We start from the raw sequence: 24,158 nt of genomic DNA, 5'->3' as shown, positions 1-24,158 counted from the left end.
AATGATAATGAAGGCTTCACTTAAAAAAGTGTAGCTATATATAGTGACAGTCTAATTCTTCTCCTGTCTCAGGATTCCACAAAATAAATGGGTGGAAAATATTTGCTTTCATCCGGTACAAGAAACATTTATTGAGTGAATAGTAATACATCTTTCAACATAACTGGAGCATGTATACCTAAGCAGCTCTCTATAGGTACAAACATTTGCAGCAGACCTGGGAATTATTGGAGTATGAGCTATGTGTAAGCCAGCTACTCCATACCAGTGTGTGTTAAAGATGCCATAGGAAAAAAACAAATCCAATATAATAATATTATATACTTCTATGCCACCACAAACACTACATGAAAGACTGTGATGTCCATTCAGTTCTCTCTCATACTGGGCAGAACATGTCGTGCATATAGTGCACATACAGGGATGGCTGCGAAGATTTTATATGTTGTACACGTGCACTCATATCTGGGACCAAGTCCTGGTAAGTTTGCTGCAATGTAAATTTCTATAATTGCCAAAAAATAAAGTCCATAAAACAAAAAACACTGCAAGTCTCAACTTGCCAGAAGCATGCCATTGTTGGGATTTCACAATGAGCGACAAGTTGACAAAGTCCGTGCCAAGTCATACTCCAAAACTGCTCCATGTACCAATGTATGTATACATGTACAATACAATATGAATACATACTGTTACTCACCGTGAATGCTTTGAAATTTGCTGGGGCATTATAACTATAAGAAAGGCTGAATAATTTGGAGCATTAACAGATTGATCTTTCCATTCAAAGACATTCCACCTTTATTTCAGTGCCTGCCCTATGAACCTGCTTTGAAGAAAATACAAAGAGACAGAATTTAGAGCTGGGCATTTAATTATAGACCTTTTTATGTCAAAGGGAGGGGGAAGCGATGAACTATGAATACAATTACTTTCTCGTTTGTACCAGCGCAAGAAGGGTTAACAAAAGACTTTGGTCTCTGCAGTCCTCACATGGTTTGTATTCTTCTGCTACTGGAGAGGTCTGTTCAAGGCATCTGCTTCCCTGGAAACAGCTTACATTGGATCAATCAAAGCCTTTTCTTCTAAAGAAAGGATCCTACTGTGAAGCCCTCCACCTCTCCTAATCATGCCATCTTAACAGGGACAAGAGGGTACAGCTGGCAATAACCCTTTCAAGACTAAAAGATCACCCCGAAACTTGTGTCCAAACTTTAGCATAACCTTCTTTTTAGCATCTGCGCTACCTCATGGTTTTTGTTTCCAAGTCATTGGTAAATGCCCTGAATTATAGAGGTCTATCCTACAGTAGTGACAGACTTTTTTTTTAACCTTACAGAGGAATCTGAATAAACTGACTAAATAGGCCTAAAAATTAAAGATTAGCTTGAAGACTGATAAATATATGATTCTACATTCTGCATTATATACCCTGAATGAGTCACAATTCACCCAAAGTGCTAAAGTAGACCGGCTCCGATTGATAGAGAGAGAAATCCAGTTAATGTACAAAAGGATAGATAGTATAGTAAGCCTGGGTCTACATATATCCAAAGCATAGTTTTATGTTGTTATTTTTTTATTTATTAATTTATTTTTACAAAAACATGACCACACCTGATACACACAGGGGCAAAAAGTAAAAAAAAAAAAGCTCTAAGCCAAAAAACATTACAAGATGCATTCTTGACGGCAATCAGGCATCAGTTTCCCCACAGCGTTTTTGTATCTTTGCATGACCCCCTGATAGGTGGGAAAAAGGCAAAAAGTAAAGAGCTAGATACAGGGTATACACCATGACCATGATAGCTGGCAATCAAGGCTATCTATATATATTTTATATAATGGGCTCCGATTGGCCAAGTGGCCATGTGTACTGTACATGTGCCACTTGGCATCCTGATTGTGGAGAGCAAAATGTTGACAGCAGATGAGACATATGGACAACACTGCAGCACAGCAGGTTAAAGTATAATTATTTCTAATAAAATAAATGACAGCATGCATCCCTAATACGCTGTATTTAATGGTTGTCTTGCAATTAATAGGCCTGGCCTCAAAAGGAAAAAGCGCTTCTTTGCCACTTTATAAGGCAGTGATACGACCACATCTTGAGAAAGTATTCCGTGCGAGCCATCTGTAAAGTACAATTAAATCAGGAAATAAAAATGTTTAAAGAGAAAAAATATATATCAGGGGAGATTTTATAAGGAAAGATTCTGAAAACTAGCTATAAGTATGGGGGTTTTCTTCAGATTCTCCAGTTTTATCCCACACTCAGAAAACCTACTGGTAGGTTAGCTGCTGCCTATGAACTGGCCCAAATGTGTCACTGATATAGATTTAAAGCACCTTTGGGGATAGGGACCGAAGGTTGAAAATGCTGGTTCTATGTAAGGAACTTAAAATATTACTATATTATTTTACCATAAATATTTAATTGGAATCTTTTATTAGGGTTACTTGGCAGTAGTGCACTAACATTAGCACCTCTGTCTCTATTGTCTTAAAAAAAAATACGTTGTCTACAAAATCAAAAGTTGCAGGGCAGCAGAGGGTGGTTTAAACAAAACAAACCTGCCCCTCCCCCAGCTGCCGCTCCTAGTCTCCCATGGGTATACTCTATCTCCCTGTTCCTGTGAGGTCACATCAATTCAGGAATTGCCTTCTCAATCAGTCATTGACTGCAGTTAAGCCCCTATTACATGGGGCAACATAGAGCGCTGTCAGCGCTCGTTTGCTCCTTGTCCCCCGCTTGCTAACGCCGCCATTACATGTGGCCGCAGCAAGCGGGTAAGTGCAGGGGAGGCCGCGGGATGCTGAGGGGGGGCTGCCCAGGGGATCGCTAGAGTGTCCAGGCAACCCATAGAGGATAACGTCGGTCTGCTGCGGCCGCTCCTATTCCAAGGAACAACGGCAGCAATTCGCTGCTATCGCAGTCGTTTGCCTTTCAACATGTTGAAAGACAAACAACAGCAACGATCAGTTGACATTGTTCATGTCGGCTGATCCTTGCCTTCTATTACATGGGCCGATATTGCCCAAATACGGACAATAATTGTTCCGTGTAATAGGGCCTTTACCCTGCTTGGCTGAATGGGGAAGTTGCTGTGGTGACATCACAAAAACCAGAAGTACAATGTGATATATCAGGAAGCAGAGTAACCTCAGTTCCAGAATATTTAATTGGGCTCTTCACCCACATTTGTTGCATGATTGTTTACTTTTGTAAATAAAAATGGATCTTGCAAAGCACATGTCTTGGCCAATTGTAATCAGGCAGAGAAGGACCAGTGACCCTATGGGTTCTGTCCAATTCTGTGTAAGTCCACATGGTCGCCTTAATAAAGGTTGAGAATAGTCCTAACAGCTAATTGGAGTTTATCTGCACCTATTTCCTCTAAAAGACCCCTATTTCAACATTATTATGGTGGCCTCCACATTAAGGGTTAAATTCCTCAGAATAATGTCATGTTGTGCTACTTGCGGGGATAACAGAGGACTGTATATCGGATTGGCGCACTTCTAGCATAGATACAGATGCAGAGATTTAAGCACAGGAGGACTTTATATCCGCCAAGACCTTACTATGCCACTTCTTTATGAGAGCATGTTGTATAGTTAGGTCAGTCATGTGTAGAGATGCATGGATCAAGTCCTGTACCCCCAAACAACAGAATACAGTAGCTAAAGCCCTAGGGGGTGAAAGTCAGGGCCACAATATTCATAGTGACCAATGTTGAGCTGAGTGGCTGCCCCACCTGCAGCAACAAACCCAGTCCCCCACCACCATTTGCACGTGTAATAGCACCGACCAAGGAATGAGGAATAAGCAAGCACTGACCTGACAGGTCAGCACGCGTTTTCTCCTAAATATCGGGTCGTCTAATACGGCTCTAAATCTCAATCTAGCTGCACAGATCTGTGAATAGTTTTGTTTATTATAGGTGAATTGGAGGAGTGTTATTGAATGTATGTAAGTGAAACTGTCTGGTGCACAATGAACTAAACATTAAGGAATTTGTGGACAAAGGAATGAAAATGCTTTTGTGCACAATACTACTTATCAGGTTCATATAACGGGCAGACAGTTAATAACATTAGGCTTGATCACATGGATAATTTTGGAGCATTCTGCATTAGGGACCATAGACTATAATATTGAAGAGATTTAGAAACTATTTTTTTCCCCACTGCTGGTAAATTAGGAAAGAAATGTAAAAGATAGAATAGTAATATAGTTATATATTAAATATATGCTACAAAAATAGTACAAAAACAACCCAGGCTTAGTAGAAGCAAAATACCGTACGTCACGTGAAGTGTTATGTCCATGCGATACGGAAGTTCTGCATGTTAGTGTGAAAGAACAGGGGAATCAGGGAAGCAAATATTAGTTTATGCATATCATGGAAAGGATGGGTGACTGAGAAAGGCAAGAAGGGAGGTTTGTACAGCTGCAAACAGAAGCGTCTGGGAAATTTCTAAAAATTCCTGGATGCCTCCAAGCATTACATTATATAAATGTGAATAGATAGATAGATAGATAGATAGATAGATAGATAGATCGATCCCAGGATGGTTGCTGGTTGTGAGCACCATAAAACCATTACTTACAACCCATGCAAACATGAAAGTCTATGTTTGAAATACAAAATGTGAGTAATATCTGCCAGTCCTTGACCTCCCAATGCTCTGCTGAACTTTAGAATATCTATTGCTCTGATGGTTAAACCTTTGATTTAGTCAAACAAGAAGAAAGGATAAGGGGCTAGAGTAGATAAAAATTATGTGATCTTTTAAGAACAAAATTTATTAAGGAGCTGCTCAGGGGCACTGCTAGGCATGAATATTTGGGGCCCAAGCCCCGAATGAATTCAGCCTAGCCCCAAAAGTTCCTTTGCCCCTGCTCTCACCAGTGCCAAGATGACTGCAGCCGCGGCCTCTAACAGTGATCCTGGCTCCACCACCTTTGGCCAGCCCCACGTACCACCCGGAAGCTGCTCCAGTAATGTCACCCGGCACTTGTTCACTGGATGTAGGCGCCTTGGCCAGCTGCTGCTGTGCCACACTCCTGCCCCGTCTCCTGGGCCGCTGCATGTTGGTGAGTATAGTAAAACTATTAGAGGAACTTCAGCTTGAAGTTTCGCCTGTCCCATTGATTCAATGAGATTTCTATAGTACAATCTAAACTCTTTGGGCGGACTGCACAGTGCTTGAGAAATCTCATTGAATCAATGGGACCTAATAATGACAGACTACTGGTTGGTACTAAGTCACTTACTTTAAATTTTTTGTAGTTTACTTTACACAAGCAGGGACTTTACCTGAACCAGCAACTGCACATTGGTGAGTATTGTAGCCAGGAAGGGGGGGGGGGTAGTTGCGGGGGCCCATGTCCCAGATATTTTAGGACTCCAGCAATGCCCCTGGAGCTGTTTCATTTATACAGATACCAACTTATGAACATTTACTCTTTATAACAGATGATGGTTCCTGGGGTCTTGTGCCGCTTCCAGTAATTTCTGTATGGAGACATGTCATTCAGCATCATATCATTGCTGCATTGGTGACTTCACTATGGATGAATTGTCAGAACAAACTTGAAGGGTGATGGTGCTGCTTTGTGGCATGTGTATGTGTGGAATTTACATATTAAAAATGTTTATTTTATTTATTTCTTTTTTTAAGTTTGGAGGAAGATGAGTTTGGGGGTTGGAAAACCCTCAAGACGCAACCAGCAAGCTTTCAAGTTAGATAATCTATAAGAAGTCTTTGGATGGTTTTACCAGAATGCCACATCAGAATGGGAGGGAGCATGTCATGAGTGCACATACACCAACTAACTACTATTTATTTCAGCATATTATATTGATATTTTTCACATTGTGCGCTCCATCAGGTGACAGACGCCCTGCACTTCCTTATATTATGGTCTTATAAGATGTCACTATGTTATGGTGCATTTCCACGTAACGATTATCGTGTGAATTTGCGCGCTAACGATCGAATTCGAATGATAATCGTACGTGTAAACGCAGCGAACGATCAAACGACGAACGAGACATCGTTCGTTTTGATCTTTCAACATGCCATCAAATCGTCGTTCGTCGTTTGCAAAAAATTCGCCGATCATTCTGTGTAAACAGTCGTCGTGCGATAGTCTGGCTGCCCGCAGCCCCGCCCGCCGCCCGGCCCCCCGCTCACTCGCAGCCCCCTGCGCCGCCCCGATCACCACCTTCGCCGCTCTCATCGCCGCTCCGATCGCCACCCGCCGCCGCCGCTCCGGTCGCCACCCCCCCCCGCTGTCACCGCCGCCACTCCGATCGCCCCCACCGGCCCACGGTCATACGTTACCGACTCCGCTCAGCAGGTCTTCAGACATCCCCGGCTCCGCTCTTCAGTGCACTGATTGGCTGAAGAGGGGAGCCGGGAATTTTAAACTGCTCCTCTTCAGCCAATCAGTGCTGAAGAGGAGCACTGATTGGCTGAAGAGGAGCAGTTTAAAATTCCCGGCTCCCCTCTTCAGCTAATCAGTGCACTGAAGAGCGGAACCGGGGATGTCTGAAGACCTGCTGCGCGGAGCAGGTAACGTATGACAGCGGGCCGGCGGGGGCGATCGGAGCGGCGGCAGGGGGGGAGAGGGGGGCGACCGGAGCGGCGGCGGGTAGCGATGAGAGCGGCGGCGGCAGCGATGAGAGCGACGGGGGTGGCGAGATCAAGCCGGCGCAGGGGGCTGCGGGGGGCCGGGCTGCCGATTTTTCCGTACGATATATCGTACCGTCTAAACACTGATCGTTATGAAACAAAAATCGGTACTCCGACATCGTTAACCGTACGATCGGGCCAATTATTGTTTCGTGTAAACGCACCATTAGACACAGTCATTACCAAGGACATATAAAATGAAAGAGGAGATGACATTGCTAAGGGTGGCTTATTAATGTCTTAAAGTGTCTGCAGGCACTAAAACAAATGTTATGAAAAAAGAAGTAACTATTCTATGTATTCATGCTGTCTGCACTGTAGGTTCTCATTTTCTGTCAATCATGCTGGACGTATTGGCATTTCTCAGGTTTGCAGCTACTTTGGAATGCCGGCCTTGCAAAGAGCAAATAGTCTGCTAGTCTGGAGTTATTTAACTAACCAGGGAACACATACTGTTGTTGTGCTTGACCTTAAAGCTGTGGATTACCCTTGCAATATTAGCTTTCCATACCAGGTTCTTGAATGCAGTAATTGATGGTGATAGAGCCAGATGCAATCGGCACCAAATGACAAAAACAAAGGCAAAAACAAAAGCTGTAGGGCAGCAGAGGTGGCTTAAAGGGGTTGTTTAACATTTTTTTTCTTTTAAATCAACTGGTGCCATAAAGCGCCAGAGATGTGTAATTTTCTTCTATTGAAAAAAAATCTTGTCTTTCAGTACTTATCAGCTGCTGTATGTCCTGCAAGCAGTGGTGTATTCTTTCCAGTCTGGAGCACAGGAGAAGTTTTCCATGGGGATTTGCTACTGCTCTGGACAGTTCCTGGACATAAGTGGAATCAGAGAGCACTGTGTCAGACCAAAGAGAATACACCACTTCCTTCAGGACATACAGCAGCTGATAAGTACTGGAACTGGAAATTTTTTAATTGAAGTAAATTACAAATCTCTGGCACCAGTTGATTTAAAGAAAAATATTTTTGGTGAACAACCCCTTTAAACATAACAAACCTGTCCCGGGCCGTGTAGCTGCTGCACCCAATATCTTTGGTTGTCAGAACATGGGCAGATATTTTAGTTTTTAGTTGCATTGGTTACTCTCAATGCTACAGTTGACTTTATCATATGGCCTGCCACATTGCTACAAATGTTCAACGGTAATTTCTCTTTGCATGTTTTACTGTCTGCTTTGCACTTTTATTAAAGGGAATCTGTTGGCAGCAATTCATATTCCAAACTACTGACACTCTTAGGTATTTGTCTGGACAATGAGACACATGGTACCTTTCATACATCCAGCTGGGCTTTTATGATGTAGAGAAACTCTTTTATTTTCTGGTACTAGGAGTCAAAGGGGCTTTTCCAAGATTCTGAATAACTGCAAGTTGGAATGATTCCTCCACCCTAGAGATGAGCACAACTCAAGCATGTTCGAGTCCGATCGTTCGGCATTTGAATACTGGTGGCTGAAGAAATTTCATGCAGTCCTAGGGAATCCTGGAAAACATGGATACAGCCTATTGCTTCAGCAGCCTTAAGGTTCCATCCAACTTCTTCAGCCCCCACTAATCAAATGCCAAATGATCAGACTCGAGTTGTGCTCATCTCTACTGCCCCCTTCCCCTGTAGTGCCTAGGTTTTGCCGCTAGATGTCGCTAGTATGTATATTGTGTACCTAAGTATTGCACAGCTGTAGGTAACTAAAGGGTTATTGTTTCTATGACCTGTGCACCAATGGGAGCTCTTTCTCTTTTCTACCTATCTCTATCCTTCTCTTTCTCTTGCACTCTTCTCACCCACTCACAGCACACGTTACAGATGCTGTAGAAGGAAGTCACATGGGGAGAGGAAGTGTAGCCACACCTTAGTGAGTCCTACTTTGGCTTTGTTAGAGGAAAGACGCAAGCCAGAACGGTCCCTGCAGTAGCCAAGTAGGGCCCTGGCTTATGCCAGGTCCCCTGTGAAGTCTTGCTTTGGTCTCTGTAGAGGATCTACGCACATGAGACAACTTAGCACTTGTTTCTGGAAAGAAGAACTTCTATATGCTATGCAGTGCTGAACGCACACTTAGAGAGGACAAGTCAGGAATCATCCCAACCCACGCCGAGAACCAGTCTAAACGTGCAGGACAGTATCCTGAAGAAAGAGGAACTGATCTTGATAAGAGTACGTAGGCTTCCAGCAACGTTGCTCTATCTCGCAGCTCAGGTGTCATCAGAGAACTCTGACCACTCTGCTCATGGGGGTTGTGTCACCCTCTGAGACGGGTCACCCAACACTGGTGGGCAATAGGTGGTGCAAAGACCAGAGTCAAAACACGGGCACAAGTATTTTCTCTACTCTGAAGAATTCTACTTATTCTCCTTATAAAGTTCCAGCAGAGCACAGTACTACATTGGGTTGGGACTCTCACAACATCCTCCTCTCTACTTCTCTGAATCTCTTCTACCTCTCAGCATGCAACTCAGTCAGCACGACTGTACCTCTCCTTAGGCTCTCAGCACAGGTCATGTCACTAAAGATTAAAGTATATTATGAAGTCAAGATCCTACTGTATATCACCGTATTAAGTCTTCCTGCAGTAAAAAAGAGGTTTTTTTTTAACTGCACTCAGTGGTTATTCGCTAAGCACCTACACAGCTATTGCATCTTCCTTGGGTCATCTTCCCTTTCTGTGGGTGGCAGTACCAACAGGGCCGTATTTGCCACTAGGCACCCGTGGTCCGGTGCCTAGGGCGGCACCCGTAGGGAACACATTTTTTTTTTTAACTTTTTTTTTTTAACCCCCTCCGCCGCCATAGGCACCGGCCCACGGGTGCCTAGTCCGCGCCGGGGGCGGGGGGTATTGATTGCTGGGGTCCGGGGTGAGCTTCCCCCCTCTCAATGCAGGTCCGCAGGTCGCCGGGGCCAGGGTGAGCTTCCGGCACATACAGCCTGACAGAGGCCGGAAGCTCACGGCTGCAGCCCCGCGGTCCCGGACTTCTTCTCTGCTCTGCGGCGGTCACGTGATGTGACGTCATCGCCGAGCAGGGAAGAAGTCCGGGATCACGGGGCTGCAGCCGTGAGCTTCCGGCCTCTGTCAGGCTGTATGTGCCGGAAGCTCACCCCGGCCCCGGCGACCTGCGGACCCCGAACCTGCATTGAGAGGGGGGAAGCTCACCCGGACCCCGGCAATCAATACCCCCTCCCCGGACCTGCATTTGGGGGGGGGGGAACCAGCCTGCCTCTGCTCCCCTGCCCTCCGGCTGCCCCCAGCCGCTCCGTCTCCCCCCAGCCTCTCCCCCTGACCCCCAGCCTGACCCCCCAGCCTCTTCCCCTGACCCCCCAGCCTCTTCCCCTGACCCCCCCAGCCTCTTCCCCTGACCCCCCCAGCCTCTTCCCCTGACCCCCCAGCCTCTTCCCCTGACCCCCCCAGCCTCTTCCCCTGACCCCCCAGCCTCTTCCCCTGACCCCCCCAGCCTCTTCCCCTGACCCCCAGCCTGACCCCCCCAGCCTCTTCCCCTGACCCCCAGCCTGACCCCCCCAGCCTCTTCCCCTGACCCCCAGCCTCTCCCCCTGACCCCCAGCCTCGCCCCCTGCTTTTCCCCTGCCCCCCAGGTGCTCCCCCTGCCCCCAGCTTCTCCCCTGTCACCCCAGCTTCTCCTCCTGCCTCCCATCTTCTCACCCTGCCACCCTAGCTGCCCCTTATCTGCCCCCCATCTTCTCCCCTGTCACCCCAGCTGCCCCCATCTTCTCCCCTGCCACCCTAACTGCCCCTCCCTGCTGCTCCCCCTGTCACCCCAGCTGTTTCCCCTGTCACCCCCAGCTGCCCACCTGCAGACGAGTTGTGGTCGGAGAAGTCTTCATGATGGCTGCACCAGATGCAGAAGAAAGCAAAAAGTGAGCGACGACAATCGGAGAAGACGTCACCTGTGAGTCATTAGTAACTGCACTGTAATCACTTCTATAGTGTGCAGAGCCTGTGTACCATTGGGGTCTAAATGGGTCAGTGTATTGTTTGCGGTAGTGTACTGACACAGCCCCGCGGACACTACAGTACACTAGTGCAAACTTTTAAACTGGAACCCAACTACAACAGCTGCAGGCACTACAACTCCCAGCATATCCTGAGGGCTGCAGACTGTCAGTACATGCTGGGAGTTGTAGTTGGGTCCTATACACTAGATGATTTGTGGGAGATCAGAGTACATAGATCTGGGGGGGGGGGGGGGGGCTCAGTGCAGGGAAGTGACCCCAGAACAGCACTAATAGGGGATAGAACAAAAACATCTCCCCTATCCCCTATTAGTGATGTTCTGGGGTCACTTCCCTACACTGAGCCCCCACAGATCTATGTGTTCTTATATGCCACAAAGCATCCAGTGTATAATGCACCTAGGACCCAATTACAACAGCTGCAGGCACTACAACTTCCAGCATTTACTGACAGTCTGCAGCCCTCAGGATATGCTGGGAGTTGTAGTACAATAGTAGAATCCTCTGATAACTGCTGCTGTAGACAGATGTATTGCTGGACCTTCAGGGCTGATGGTTGTCACCCACAGATTGCGGCCACCAGAAGCCTCTGCACACAGTGATTTACAGTGTCCACTCAGAGCACACCACACTAGCACAAATAATTATTTTTTCAATAATTTCATAGATAAAAGGGTTCCTTTTTACCCCACAAGCTAGCAATATCAGCACATTATTTTCCAGGTTCTTATTGTATATGAGGACTATATGTGCAATTAAAACTTTGCAAATGCCAAGACCTATTTTATCTCCTGCTAATGCACATTCAGTTGTCCCGATACTGGATATCCAGCATGGCATCAATAGATGTGGGTTTACACACTAAAAGGGGAAGATTTATCAAACCGGTGTAAAGTACAATTGGCTCAGTTGCCCCTAGCAACCAATCAGATTCCACCTTTCATTGACATGTCAATTCTTTTGTCCGACAGCAGAATCGGCCCAGCAAAAGAATGGTTTCTATGGAGCCGGCGGATATGGGCACCGCCGTGAATGGGTACAAGACACGGAATCCGCCGGAATTTAGTGAGAACCCACCCATAATATAGTCTCATGTAAGCCCTGGTATTTAACATATGGAATAGCTCACTGACCCTTTTACACTCTATGGTAGTTTTTATAAGTCCCAGAAGCCTCTGAAGGGTGTAACTGGCCCAATAACTGGTTTTCTCTACTGGGAGACAATAGGGATTTCCGCTTGCATGTGCTGTTGTGATTGCTATTCCTATATACATTATTTTATTAAAAGTTATGATGTTTTAATTGCATGTCACCCCCGCTGCTTTGAAGATATACCCACAACTAAATGAGGAATACATGACATCCTGCTCTCAATTAGCTGACAATAAAGCATATTTTAGGTGTGCGTATGCTATGACTAACATGAATACATTTCACTAACTGTGCCAAGGGAGAAAGTTGTTAAAACAGATGAATGAAAAGAATTCCATTCTTATAGACCCTAACAATTTGGGGTTTGGACTAAAAGTAAGCTTGTTCTCATATTTACTGTAAGAAACTCCTATGAGGCCATGGATTTAATGTGTTCAGTAATAACCTAATTGGATTGAAATCATTTATAGATGACTTTGTTGGGACCTGTAAGAGCTTCTCTCGGGTACATTAGCATGTTCCATGCTGTCACAGACACCCATAGTAATGTTTATTTTATCCCTATTATCTATTCAAGTGCTAGTTTCCCTTTAACCTCTTCAACACTGCTCAGAGATTTCTGTTGCTGCAAATTGCATGTAACATTGTAAGAAAACCATTTATTTAAAAAGATGTTATATGAGCTCTCTATAGGTGCCAGCTTACACGAGAACTAAGTGCATGCTAAGTGGCAAAGCGGAGCCCCTCTAAATCCAAGGCTGAAATGTTGGCAACTACCATGTCACTTAGAAGAAGGGGACAGGGAAGAGTTTGGGCCCCGTAAAGCAGCAGCGACCACGTATAATGGCTCAGGGAACTACTCTGACTGTGTAAAGAAAGAAGACAAGAGTACAGTAACTATAAAGCAAGTTGGTGGGCAGTACAAGACTTGAATGCAGTCACATGAAGTGAGAATTTGAGAGCCATTTCTGGGTTTGGTGTGGGCTGCAAGTGTGCCAGTCTAACCTGAGGGCCACTGAGGGTCTGCTTCATTTAAGCCTAGCTGGAGTGAGTAGACTGGTAGGTACAGTAACAAACCAAAATATGTTCTCCCTCCTCCTTTGTTTCAAGGGAAGGTTTAAAGCAGGACCCCTAGCCACTGGAACTTGAGAGTCGGTCTCTGAAGTGACAAGCCCCTCAGCCTTTCACTGGCCACGGAGATGTCCTGCTTCAGCCAGTGATAGGTCGAGCAGCCTGTTCCTTCATAAACCGACTCTGAAGTTCCAGCGGCAACTGCAGGCAGAGGCTAGAAGAACAATGGGAACCGTGCACACAGGGCCGGCCTTAAGGTAATTGGCGCCCTGTGCGAAACTTTTTTTCGGCGCCCCCCCCACACACACACGGGTCTGCTGAGACCCCCTCAAGGTGTTATAAAGCTCCTACTCCTCCAGACAATATCCAGCACCCATCACCCCACCCTCCCAAATATTACCGCCACACCACAACCACTACCATCACTATCATATTGTTACTGACCAAATCAGTATACTAAATCCAATAAAACAAAGTACCAGACTACAAGTAACAAATATTACCACCGCATACTGACTAACACCACCACATACTGACTAATACCACTGCTGTTACTGAATAACACTACCACATACTGACTAACACCACCACTGATACTGAACAACACCACCACATACTGACTAAAACCACCGCCACTACTGAATAAAATCCTCTGTACACAGATCACTATAGAGGTAGAGCCAGCCCTACACAGCTCTGTACACCATATACATTACAGTGAAGTTATATCCAGTGACTCACAGGAGACGTCTTCTCTGATCGGAGTTCTTCCCTTTTCATCTTCTTCTCCATCTGCCCTGGGCCATCATGAGAACTTCTCCGAGCCACAAATCCACAGAATCTGCCAGACAGACATATTAGACTCCTCACTCTGGCACCATCCTCATCTCTCTACTAACTGCACATCTGTATTGGCCCCTTTACACCCTCAGTTAGTGGGTAGGCTGACTCTATGTGACCCCCTTATAGTATATCCCCCCCCCTGTGTAGCCTCCTTATAGATGGCCCCTTGTTTAGACTTCCCTATATATGGCCCTAAGTGGATCTCCATAAGAACCACCCTCTGTGTAGTCCCCTTATGGTATATGGCCCCCCTCTCTGTAGCCCTCCCTTATAAATGGCCCCCTCTTTGTAGTCTCCCTTACAAATGCCCCCCCCCCCATGTTGTCCCCTCTGCCCCTCTTACAGATGGCCCCCATGTTGTCCCCTTTGCCCCTCTTACAGATTCCCCCCATGTTGTCCCCTCTGCCCCTCTTACAGATGGCCCCTCTATGTTGTACCCCTTATAAATGGCCCCGTGTTGTCCATCCCCTTATAGATGGCCCCCGTATTGTCACCCTTATAGATGGCCCCCCTGTGTTGTCCATCCCCCTTATGTTGTATCTTCTTATAGATTGCCCCCTTATAGATCGCCCCCCTTGTTGTCCCCTTTATAGATAGCCCCCTTATGTTGTCCCCCCTTATAGCTTGCCCCCTTATGTTGTCCCCTCTTATAGATTGTCCCCTTACAGATTGCCCCCCTAATGTTGTCTCCCCCCTTCTAGATACCTCCCCTATTGATTGCCCCCTTATGTTGTCTCCCCCCTTATAGATGCCTCCCCTATTGATTGCCCCCTTATGTTGTCTACCCCTTTACAGATGCCTCCCCAATAGATTTCCCCCTTGTTGTCTACCCCCTTATAGATCCCCCATATAGATTGCCCCCTTGTTGTCTACCCCTTATAAATCCCCCCTATATATTGTCCCCTTGTTGTCTCCCCCCCTTATAGATGCCTCCCCTATAGATTGCCCCCTTGTTGTCTCCCCCTTATAGATGCCTCCCTATAGATTGCCCCCTTGTTGTGTACCCCCTTATAGATTGCCCCCTTGTGTACCCCCTTATAGATTGCCCCCTTGTTGTCTCCCCCTATAGATTGCCCCCTTGTGTACCCCCTTATAGACTGCCCCCTTGTGTACCCCCTTATAGACTGCCCCCTTGTTGTCTCCCCCTATAGATTGCCCCCTTGTTGTCTCCCCCTATAGATTGCCTCCTTGTGTACCCCTTTATAGATTGCCCCCTTGTCTCCCCCTATAGATTGCCCCCTTGTGTACCCCCTTATAGATCGCCCCCCTTGTTGTCCCCTTTATAGATAGCCCCCTTATGTTGTCCCCTCTTATAGATTGTCCCCTTACAGATTGCCCCCCTAATGTTGTCTCCCCCTTATAGATACCTCCCCTATTGATTGCCCCCTTATGTTGTCTCCCCCCTTATAGATGCCTCCCCTATTGATTGCCCCCTTATGTTGTCTACCCCCTTACAGATGCCTCCCCAATAGATTTCCCCCTTGTTGTCTACCCCCTTATAGATCCCCCATATAGATTGCCCCCTTGTTGTCTACCCCCTTATAAATTCCCCCCTATATATTGCCCCCTTGTTGTCTCCCCCCCCTTATAGATGCCTCCCTATAGATTGCCCCCTTGTTGTGTACCCCCTTATAGATTGCCCCCTTGTTGTGTACCCCCTTATAGATTGCCCCCTTGTGTACCCCCTTATAGACTGCCCCCTTGTTGTCTCCCCCTATAGATTGCCCCCTTGTGTACCCCTTTATAGATTGCCCCCTTGTGTACCCCCTTATAGACTGCCCCCTTGTTGTCTCCCCCTATAGATTGCCCCCTTTGTGTACCCCCTTATAGATTGCCCCCTTGCTGTCTCCCCCTATAGATTGCCCCCTTGTGTACCCCCTTATAGATTGACCCCTTGTGTACCCCCTTATAGATTGCCCCCTTGCTGTCTCCCCCTATAGATTGCCCCCTTGTGTACCCCCTTATAGATTGACCCCTTGCTGTCTCCCCCTATAGATTTCCACCTTGTGTACCCCCTTATAGATTGACCCCCACCCCACACACACACACACACACACACACACAACTCACCTATTCCTCGTTCCCCCACCGCGGCTCTCGTCTCGTCCCGGCCGATGCGCGCTCTCTGGCACCGCACACACCAGTGACTTCAGCGCACGCTGGGGCCGGTACTTCCTCCCTGTGCAGGAACTACAAGGCCGACGGCTTACGCAGAGGTCACTGATGCGTGCTCTGCTGGGGAATTCCCAGGGAGCGCGCATCAGCCGGGGGCGTACTGTCCTATCAATCTTGTGACCGCAAGCAGTCACAAGATTGATAGGACACAGTAGGCGGCGCCCGTGGGGAGGGGAGGCTGGGGGAAGCCACCACAGGAGGGGGGCGCCGGGCGGCCAGCTAGAGGAGCGCTCGGGCAGAAAGACAGCTGTCTCTCTGCCTCAGCGCCCCCCCAGCTAGACGGGAGTGATGCGCCCTGTGCAAGCGCACAGGTCGCACACCCCAAAGGCCGGCCCTGCGTGCACAGGTATTATTTTTACAAGTTAACAAGTGGGATTACAATGCATTTATTAATATGCATAGTGGGCAGGATGGGAACCCCCCCACCTGAATGTGCTGATGGTTCTGCTTTAAGGCTGCCTAGAAAACAAGAATACAGCCATAGGCCATTTACAGGGTTTCCAGTACTCCCTAGACTGGGTTCACACTACGTATATTTCAGTCAGTATTGTGGTCCTCATATTGCAACCAAAACCAGGAGTGGATTAAAAACACAGAAAGGCTCTGTTCACACAATGTTGAAATTGAGTGGATGGCCGTCATATAACGGTAAATAACTACCATTATTTCAGTATAACAGCCGTTGTTTTAAAATAACAGCAAATATTTGCCATTAAATGGCGGCCATCCACTCAATTTCAACATTGTGTGAACAGAGCCTTTCTCTGTTTTTAATCCACTCCTGGTTTTGGTTGCAATATGAGGACCATAATACTGACTGAAATATATGTAGTGTGAACCCAGCCTCGAGCTGCATCCAATTTCAGCCACCAGTAATTAAATGCAGAGTGTTCGGGTTCTCAAGCTTGAGGTTCACTCATCTCTCAACTACAACCATTGGGGGGGGGGGGGGTAACAAGACTTTCATGTTTTATAGCCTAAAAAGTCACAACTGTTTATTCCAACACTCATTTTACTCAAAAATCTGTGACATTTCTGTGTTCTGGTCTGGCAAAGTGCCATATGAGTGTAATTTACGTGTAGTTAGTTTTTAAAAAACATTTATCGTATCCAACTTTTTAAAACAATTTGCTACATTTTTGTGCAACGCCACTCCGTGCAGTAGGTGTCGTCTAAACCAGATGTCAAAATGGTTCTGGATTGTTAATCTTTGTGTTGCTGGTGGAGGAACACTTGGAGAAGAGTGAAGATCACAACTTGCAGCCAAGACATTTATTAGTAGTTAGGTGGGGTTACTAGGAATAATGCTGCACTGTACAAAAACATCTCCAATCCTATTATAGTAATCATTGTTATGGCTTCATAGGCAATTATAGCTCTGTTATTAGTAACAAGGACTGAGATATGACAACCTCTTCCTACACATTGTAAACAACTGTGACCGCTAACTTTAATATAGATGTCTGTGGTATAATTGAAAAGGCATTACAAAAGAATTTTTTTTTTTTTTAAATAAAAACACTGGAATAAAATTCCACTCTAGTAACACTTGAGATACATGCAGCACACAACAAACAAAATGTTCATTTGCTGTAGCAGGAGAGTGAATGTGTGTGTGTAACAGGGGTGAGGGCCGCACCAATACAGGCCCCTGGGAAGGAAACATAAGATGGGTGTAGATCCAAGGTACGCCTGATCCAAATGTAAAACATCTGCAGTTCCAATCAGGGATACAATAACCTAATATAGAACGTATACTCTTGGGTGGAGCTGCCTTTTAAGTTAAATACCAACATTTCTAAAATGTGAGCTTTATACACATTGATGGACATTATTTCAGATTTACATTTTGGCTGCACAAGTTCTTCTAAACAATACTCCGAGCTCCAGCATGAAGCTTAATTCATAGCAGACAGAGCGGCAAGAGACGGCTATTAGGCTGTGAACCTTACAGCGGGGCAGTCGCTCAAATGCTATCCTGATAACCACATTGACACACTATGGGCGTCAGTGATCGAAACAGCACTCTAGAAAACTGGAATGGTGCCTGTAGCAATAATGACACTTCTTATCAATGTAGTGTACACACACAAATATATACTTTATACACAGACCCATATTTAAAGAGAACCTGTCAGCTAATTTAAGGAAATTTACCTCAGGTGTGTAAACCACTATTATACACATCTGGACCTGCTATCTAGTTTCAGTACACTTTTTGCTTACCAGGAAAGAAGTCGTGGTCCAATGCTTGTGCCAGTGAAGGAAAAGAGTACAGCTTCTAACTTCACACATTTGTAATGAAGCAAGGTATACTTTCACAGGCTGTCAGCACAGTGTACAGACACCAGGAATAGTGTACTCCCCTCTGCTTTAAGATGGAGACTTCAATCCCAGCAAGGAGGAGGAGGAAAAAAAAAAACAACTATATATATATATATATATATATATATATATATATATATATATATATATATACACACACACACACACGCCAAAGAGTCAAAGGGGCCTAATAGCAGCAGTTGTGGTAGATGCTGGTTTTCTAGCATACCTAAAGAACCGGATTGGTTCCCTTTAGGAAGCCATGTGGTTGTTCGAACTCTATTATTGTGGCATGTTGTGTGTGTCGACACTACTGCACTCACACACCCTATATGATACTTTCTAAAGTGCACCAATGTTAGCAGAGCATCCCTAGGATGAGTGAGAACCTCATGGTGTACTTATAGACGTTATACAGGCAAACCTCAAGCATGCACATCTAAACCCCGAATCTGCATTTGATTACAGTGGCTGAAGTTGGATGCAGCCCTAGGTATTCCAGGAAAACATGGATATGGTCACACATAGTATTTGTCAGTCTTTTTCCAACCAAAACCAGGAGTGTTAGTTCTACTCTAGATTTTGGCTGGGGGAAAGAAAAAGAAAAAACAAAAACACACAACAGAAATACTATATAAGAGCATAGCCTATGGCTGTATCCATGTTTTCCAGGCAGCCTTAGAGCTGTATCCTACTTCAGCCACCGGTAATCCAATGCAGAGCATTCAGATAAACCTGAGCGTGCTTGCGTTGTGCTCACCTCTAGTAGTTTCTCCTTCCTTACATTACAGTAAAGTTATTTAAAAGACAAGCATCCCACCTGCAATGATGGAAATTCTACAATACTTAAACATGGCTACTAGAGATGAGTCAATTTTCAGCAATAAAGCTATTCGCTTCATTAGCTCAGCAGTCAGCTTTATCAGCCGGATACCATTTAACTCTCTGGGTGCCTGGAAAAGCTAAATCCAGTCCTGGCAAACTGGAAGAAGTTTTCCATTACTGGATCCAGCTTTTCCAGGCACCCAGAGAGTTAAATGGCAGCCGTCTGATAAGCTGACTGCCGGGCTAACAAAGCAATTTGCACATCTTTAAAGGGGTTATCCAGCACTACAAAAACATGGCCACTTTCTTCCAGAGACAGCCCCACTCTTGTCTCCAGCTTGGGCGGGGTTTTGCTGCTTAGTTCTATTGAAGTAAATGGAGCTTAATTGCAAACTGCACCTGAACTGGAGACAAGAGTGTTGCTGTCTGTGAAAAAAAAAAGCGGCCATGTTTTTGTAGCACTGGATAACCCCTTTAACTGCTACCATCCTACTGTACAGCTCAAACTTAGTAAAATATTACACATTACAACCTTCACAAGCAAGGAGTGTGATCCAGTGACAGAACAGAAAAAAACCTAGGCACCTGTCAGCCTGTATCCTATGTGAAGCACCAGGGACACCGACCGTGAACGTGCAGGGGACCTTTCCTACTCCATTACTCTACTTTCACACATACTGGATCTACTGAAAACTAAGGGCTAAATTCATGCTGCTATAAGCGCAGGATGCTGACTGTTCCTCCACTCCTGTATGTGCCCTTTAACATAAGGCTGGGTTCACATTCCGTTTCTGCAATCCATTTTTTGCGAAAAATGGATGGAAAAAAACGGATGCATTTGTGTGCATCCGTTTTTCCATTGACTTGCAATTTAAAAAAAAAAGAAAAAAACACGGATCAAAAGAATCCGTTTTTTTAACAGACATAAAAGTACTGTTAACACTACTTTTGTGGCCATTAAAAAAAAACAAACAAAAAAAAAAAAAAAAAAACACCACTGATCAGTCTCGATCAGCATTTTTTTTTAAATGGAAGTTAATGGATAAAACAGATGCACACAAATGCATCCGTTTTTAGCAAAAAACGGATTGCAAAAACGCAGTGTGAACCCAGCCTTAGACTGACCCCCCCCCCCCCCAACGTGTTCCCCCACTTATTCTAGTGTTTAGGTTCCTATATAAAGTATTTGCCCACCCCCTTTATCTAAAGCTAGTTTGCCATGTTTAACCCTTTAGACAAAACTTCCATACTCCCCATTAAAACACCACCAGAGTTACCTAAAAAGTAGGCTTTATTTAGTGTTCTGTACATGAGATAAGAGTGAGTCATAGAAATGTATAAATACATATATATCTTCGTACAAAAGGTACAGTTATTTACAAAAAATATATAACAATGTCGTCTTCATCTGTTGCTATGACATGCACATTACAAAAATCATTTATAAAATAGTCTCTTAAGGTTGTACATTGTATCCGACCGTCAAAATACACAGTATGCAGCAACTGTTATATTCTCTAGGTGTAGAAAAATAAATGGACATCTCATCTGGAGGGGGTGGAAATACACAGGAAAAAAAAAAAAAAAAAAAAAAGTAAAGCCTGCCTAAGCCTTTTGTTCTGAGTACTTCCCTAGACCAAGATAACTGTAAAACCAGTGAATGCACCAGGATAAGTCACCATGACACGGGCTGTATGCCCTCAGTATACAGCGCTATGACATGGAAACAAGACAGACAAAATGTGCCGTCACCTTTAACCTCTGCTCACACGGGGTGACCCATAAAAAAGGTGTTAAGTGTTAACCATTACTCTGTTAGTGCTGTGAGACCATTTAAGAGGCATAATGCACTTTAAACCATAAAAATTCACTGACTATCCAAAGCCTGGAGCTACAGCCCAAACTCCTAACCCACCCACCCCCTCCCCTAGTTATGGGTGGCAGAGGAATCCCAGGCCATTTGGCATTTGTCTACAAAGGAAATGCTTTAACCCCATTTGCAGCTGGAGAAGATAGCAAAGCCCTGCGAGAGGAATGTGTTGCTGGCCTTAGACACAAGAACCATTAACCATTTCCCTCCCGAGCTTACATAGCACAAGGGTTACACTAGTCCTCCACAGCAACACCTATAAAGAGGGGCCTCTGGATTTGCACTTAAAATAGAGATAGCGGGGGTTGGGTGGCACACTAACAGTAACTCCACTACAATACAGGACTTTGTTGACACAACAGCAGGAGAGTCTACACCAAAAGGTGCTATTTGCCCAGCTGCTGGGAGGTGACACTCCAGTCACTGGAACTCTAATGAAGTGGCTGTAGCCTGGATACTGGGCACCCACCGGCTTGGTCTGCTGAGTAAACATGGCCTACCCCCTACTTCAGCTGAGCAAATGACAAATTCCTCTACTGCAAGTTGTGTATAGCCACACTATGCAACCTGGGACACTACTACAACTCCCAGCATGCCCTGATAGGGCATCCCGGGAGACATACAGAAGGGTCACAGGGTGCAGACAACTTTTTTTTGTTTTATGCTAAGTGACAAATAATACAACCAAGTTATACAAAGTACAAAGAACGGCAAATATCATCCGGACTGGAGATGGGAGGGTATTGATCCTGGGGGTAGACTTGCTGGCAGTAATCCCAATACTACAGTCCATTCTATCCCAAGCCTGGCACAGCAATAGATTGTATAGTCGGGTATCAGGGAGGCATCCTCGGCAGTTATGATACATCACAGGGTGCAGAACAATGTGCATAGTCCACCCGCAGCCAAGTTATTATAACTTATAAGAAACCCCTGTCCACATGGGGTGAAGGGAGCAGAGCCGGCAGCTCACTGTGGGGCAATGTGCAATAAGAAGAGCGAGAAGGAGTCCATGATCCCTGGACACAGTCTATGAAGGTGGGCACCCCTCATACCGCAGTCTCCCCCTTACCCCCACTGCTGCTGTTACTGAGTCTATAGTAGAACTTACGCCAGGACTGCAGTGTCTTCCCTGACCAGATCCAGAAGCTGGAGGTGATGCCCACAATCATGGTCATCAGATACTTGATCATGAAGACGGTGAAATCTGGGCTCATGGGGGAGAAATGTTGGCTGGGGCATGGGATGGCGAAGCTCTTACAGGTCTGCATCAGCCACGTCTTCTCCCAGGTCTCCCGGAACGCCTGCTCGTAGAAGTAGCATGCCAACACAATGGTGGCGGGCACGGTGTAGAGTACGCTGAAGACCCCAATGCGCACCATCAGCTTCTCCAGTTTCTCAGTCTTGGTGCCATCGTGCTTCATGATGGTGCGGATGCGGAACAGGGACACGAAGCCGGCCAGCAGGAAGGAGGTGCCAATGAACAGGTAGACGAAGAGCGGTGCCAACACAAAGCCACGGAGGGCTGGCACGCTGCTGATGCCCACATAGCACACACCACTCAGGAGGTCACCGTCCACTTTGCCCATGGCCAGAATAGTGATAGTCTTTACAGCGGGCACTGCCCAGGCGGCCAGGTGGAAGTACTGAGAGTTGGCTTCAATGGCTTCATGGCCCCACTTCATGCCCGCTGCCAGGAACCAGGTGAGGGACAGGATGACCCACCAGATGGAGCTGGCCATCCCGAAGAAGTAGAGGATCATGAAGAGGATGGTGCAGCCCTCCTTCTTGGTGCCCTGCGCCACCGTGCGGTACGTGTCCTCGGAGAAGCGCTCCAGGCAGACGGCTCGCTCCTCCAGCAGGAAGCCCGCGGCATAGGCCACCGCCACCATGAAGTAGCAGCCGGACAGGAAGATGATGGGCCGCTCCGGGTAGCTGAAGCGCCGCATGTCCACCAGGTAGGTGAGCACAGTGAAGAGGGTGGAGATGGCGCACAGGATGGCCCAGATGCCGACCCACAGCCGGGCGAAGCGCACCTCCTCCTCCTTGAAGTACATCAGGCCGTTGCCCTTGCTGGGCTCGCACGGGGCGCCGCAGTCCTTCTCCCCCAGGAAGCTGTAGCCCAGGTACGGGGGCACCTTGAGCTGGCGGGGGCAGCTGAAGTCCCGGTGCGGGGAGTGCGGCTGGAAGGTGAGGATCTCCGGCAGCAGCGGGGTCGGGTGGGCCGTGGGGCCGGACGGGGTATCCGAGGTGTTCTGGCCCACGCAGATCTCGCCCGCTCCGTGCACCGGGAAGTTCTCGCAGCGCAGCCTCTCCGGCCACTGGAAGCCGAACTTGTTCATCAGGGCCTCGCAGCCTTGTCGGGCCCGTTCACAGAGCGAGCGGCACGGCGGGATGGCGTTCTCCAGCACCGTGCACACCGGCGCGTACATGGAGCACAGGAAGAAGCGCAGCTCGGGCGAGCACTGCACCTTGACCAGCGGGTAGAACTGGTGCACCTCCAGCCCGGCGTCCTCCTGGTTGGTGTGGCCCAGCAGGTTGGGCATGATGGTCTGGTTGTAGGCGATGTCCGTGCACAGGGGGATGGAGATGGGCTGGCAGAAGCCGTGGTCCGGGGCGGAGATGCCCTTCTCTCCGTGGTACGGCTGGGCAGCGGAGCAGCAGAGCAGCGGCAGCAGGGTGAGCGCCCACAGCAGCAGCAGGCGCCCCGCTCTCCTCCCCATCATAGTGCGCTGCTCCCGGGCAACAAGTGTGTGCTGTGCGCCGCTCCGAGCACAAGGAGGCGCTAGTATGTAAGCAGCAGTCCGATAGTAGATCCAGCAGGGCGCTGAGTGTAAGCTCCACAGTGGCTCGTAGTCCCGGGATCCGGCAGTCTGAGGCCGCCTCTGCTGCTGCCAATACGGTACGTGCAGCTTCAGTGTCCGTCACCCTCCTCTCCCAATATAAGTCAGTACAATGCTGCCACAAGCGCCGCGCTCCTTATAAGAAGGCGTAACTCTGCAACAAGGGAAAGGGGCGGGGTCTCCGCCAAACTCCTTGTCCCCGCCCACTACTCTAATCAGCGTGCTGGCCCCCCATTCACAAACCCGTGGCAGACTGAGAGTGGGCGGGGTGTGCTTCTGCAGCCTCCACCAATGAGCGCCTTTGTTTTTCTACCCGGCGCCAGTCCTGATTGGTCAGAAGTGAATGGGGCAGGGGAGGGGAATGCTGGAAGCC

The 24,158-nt window shown here is 47.0% G+C and overlaps 1 protein-coding gene across 1 annotated transcript; it reads right to left on the bottom strand.

Moving 5' to 3' along the window:
• Window positions 1-20,345: 20,345 nt before the first annotated feature.
• Window positions 20,346-23,915, bottom strand: FZD7 (frizzled class receptor 7). Its single transcript, XM_069983289.1, has one exon. It carries the CDS (start codon window positions 23,666-23,668, stop codon window positions 21,992-21,994), a length of 1,677 nt encoding a protein of 558 aa, XP_069839390.1. The 5' UTR covers window positions 23,669-23,915; the 3' UTR covers window positions 20,346-21,991.
• Window positions 23,916-24,158: the final 243 nt, after the last annotated feature.

Source organism: Dendropsophus ebraccatus, chromosome 9 (assembly GCF_027789765.1).
Source record: "Dendropsophus ebraccatus isolate aDenEbr1 chromosome 9, aDenEbr1.pat, whole genome shotgun sequence".
Lineage (NCBI taxonomy): Eukaryota > Metazoa > Chordata > Amphibia > Anura > Hylidae > Dendropsophus > Dendropsophus ebraccatus.
The sequence above is the reverse complement of the archived record's forward strand: the minus strand, read 5'-3'. Positions and strand labels throughout refer to the sequence as shown.

What these genes read in the sequence shown, in the direction of transcription:
- FZD7 (XM_069983289.1), bottom strand. Translation starts at nt 23,668, where the DNA reads ATGATGGGGAGGAGAGCGGGGCGCCTGCTGCTGCTGTGGGCGCTCACC.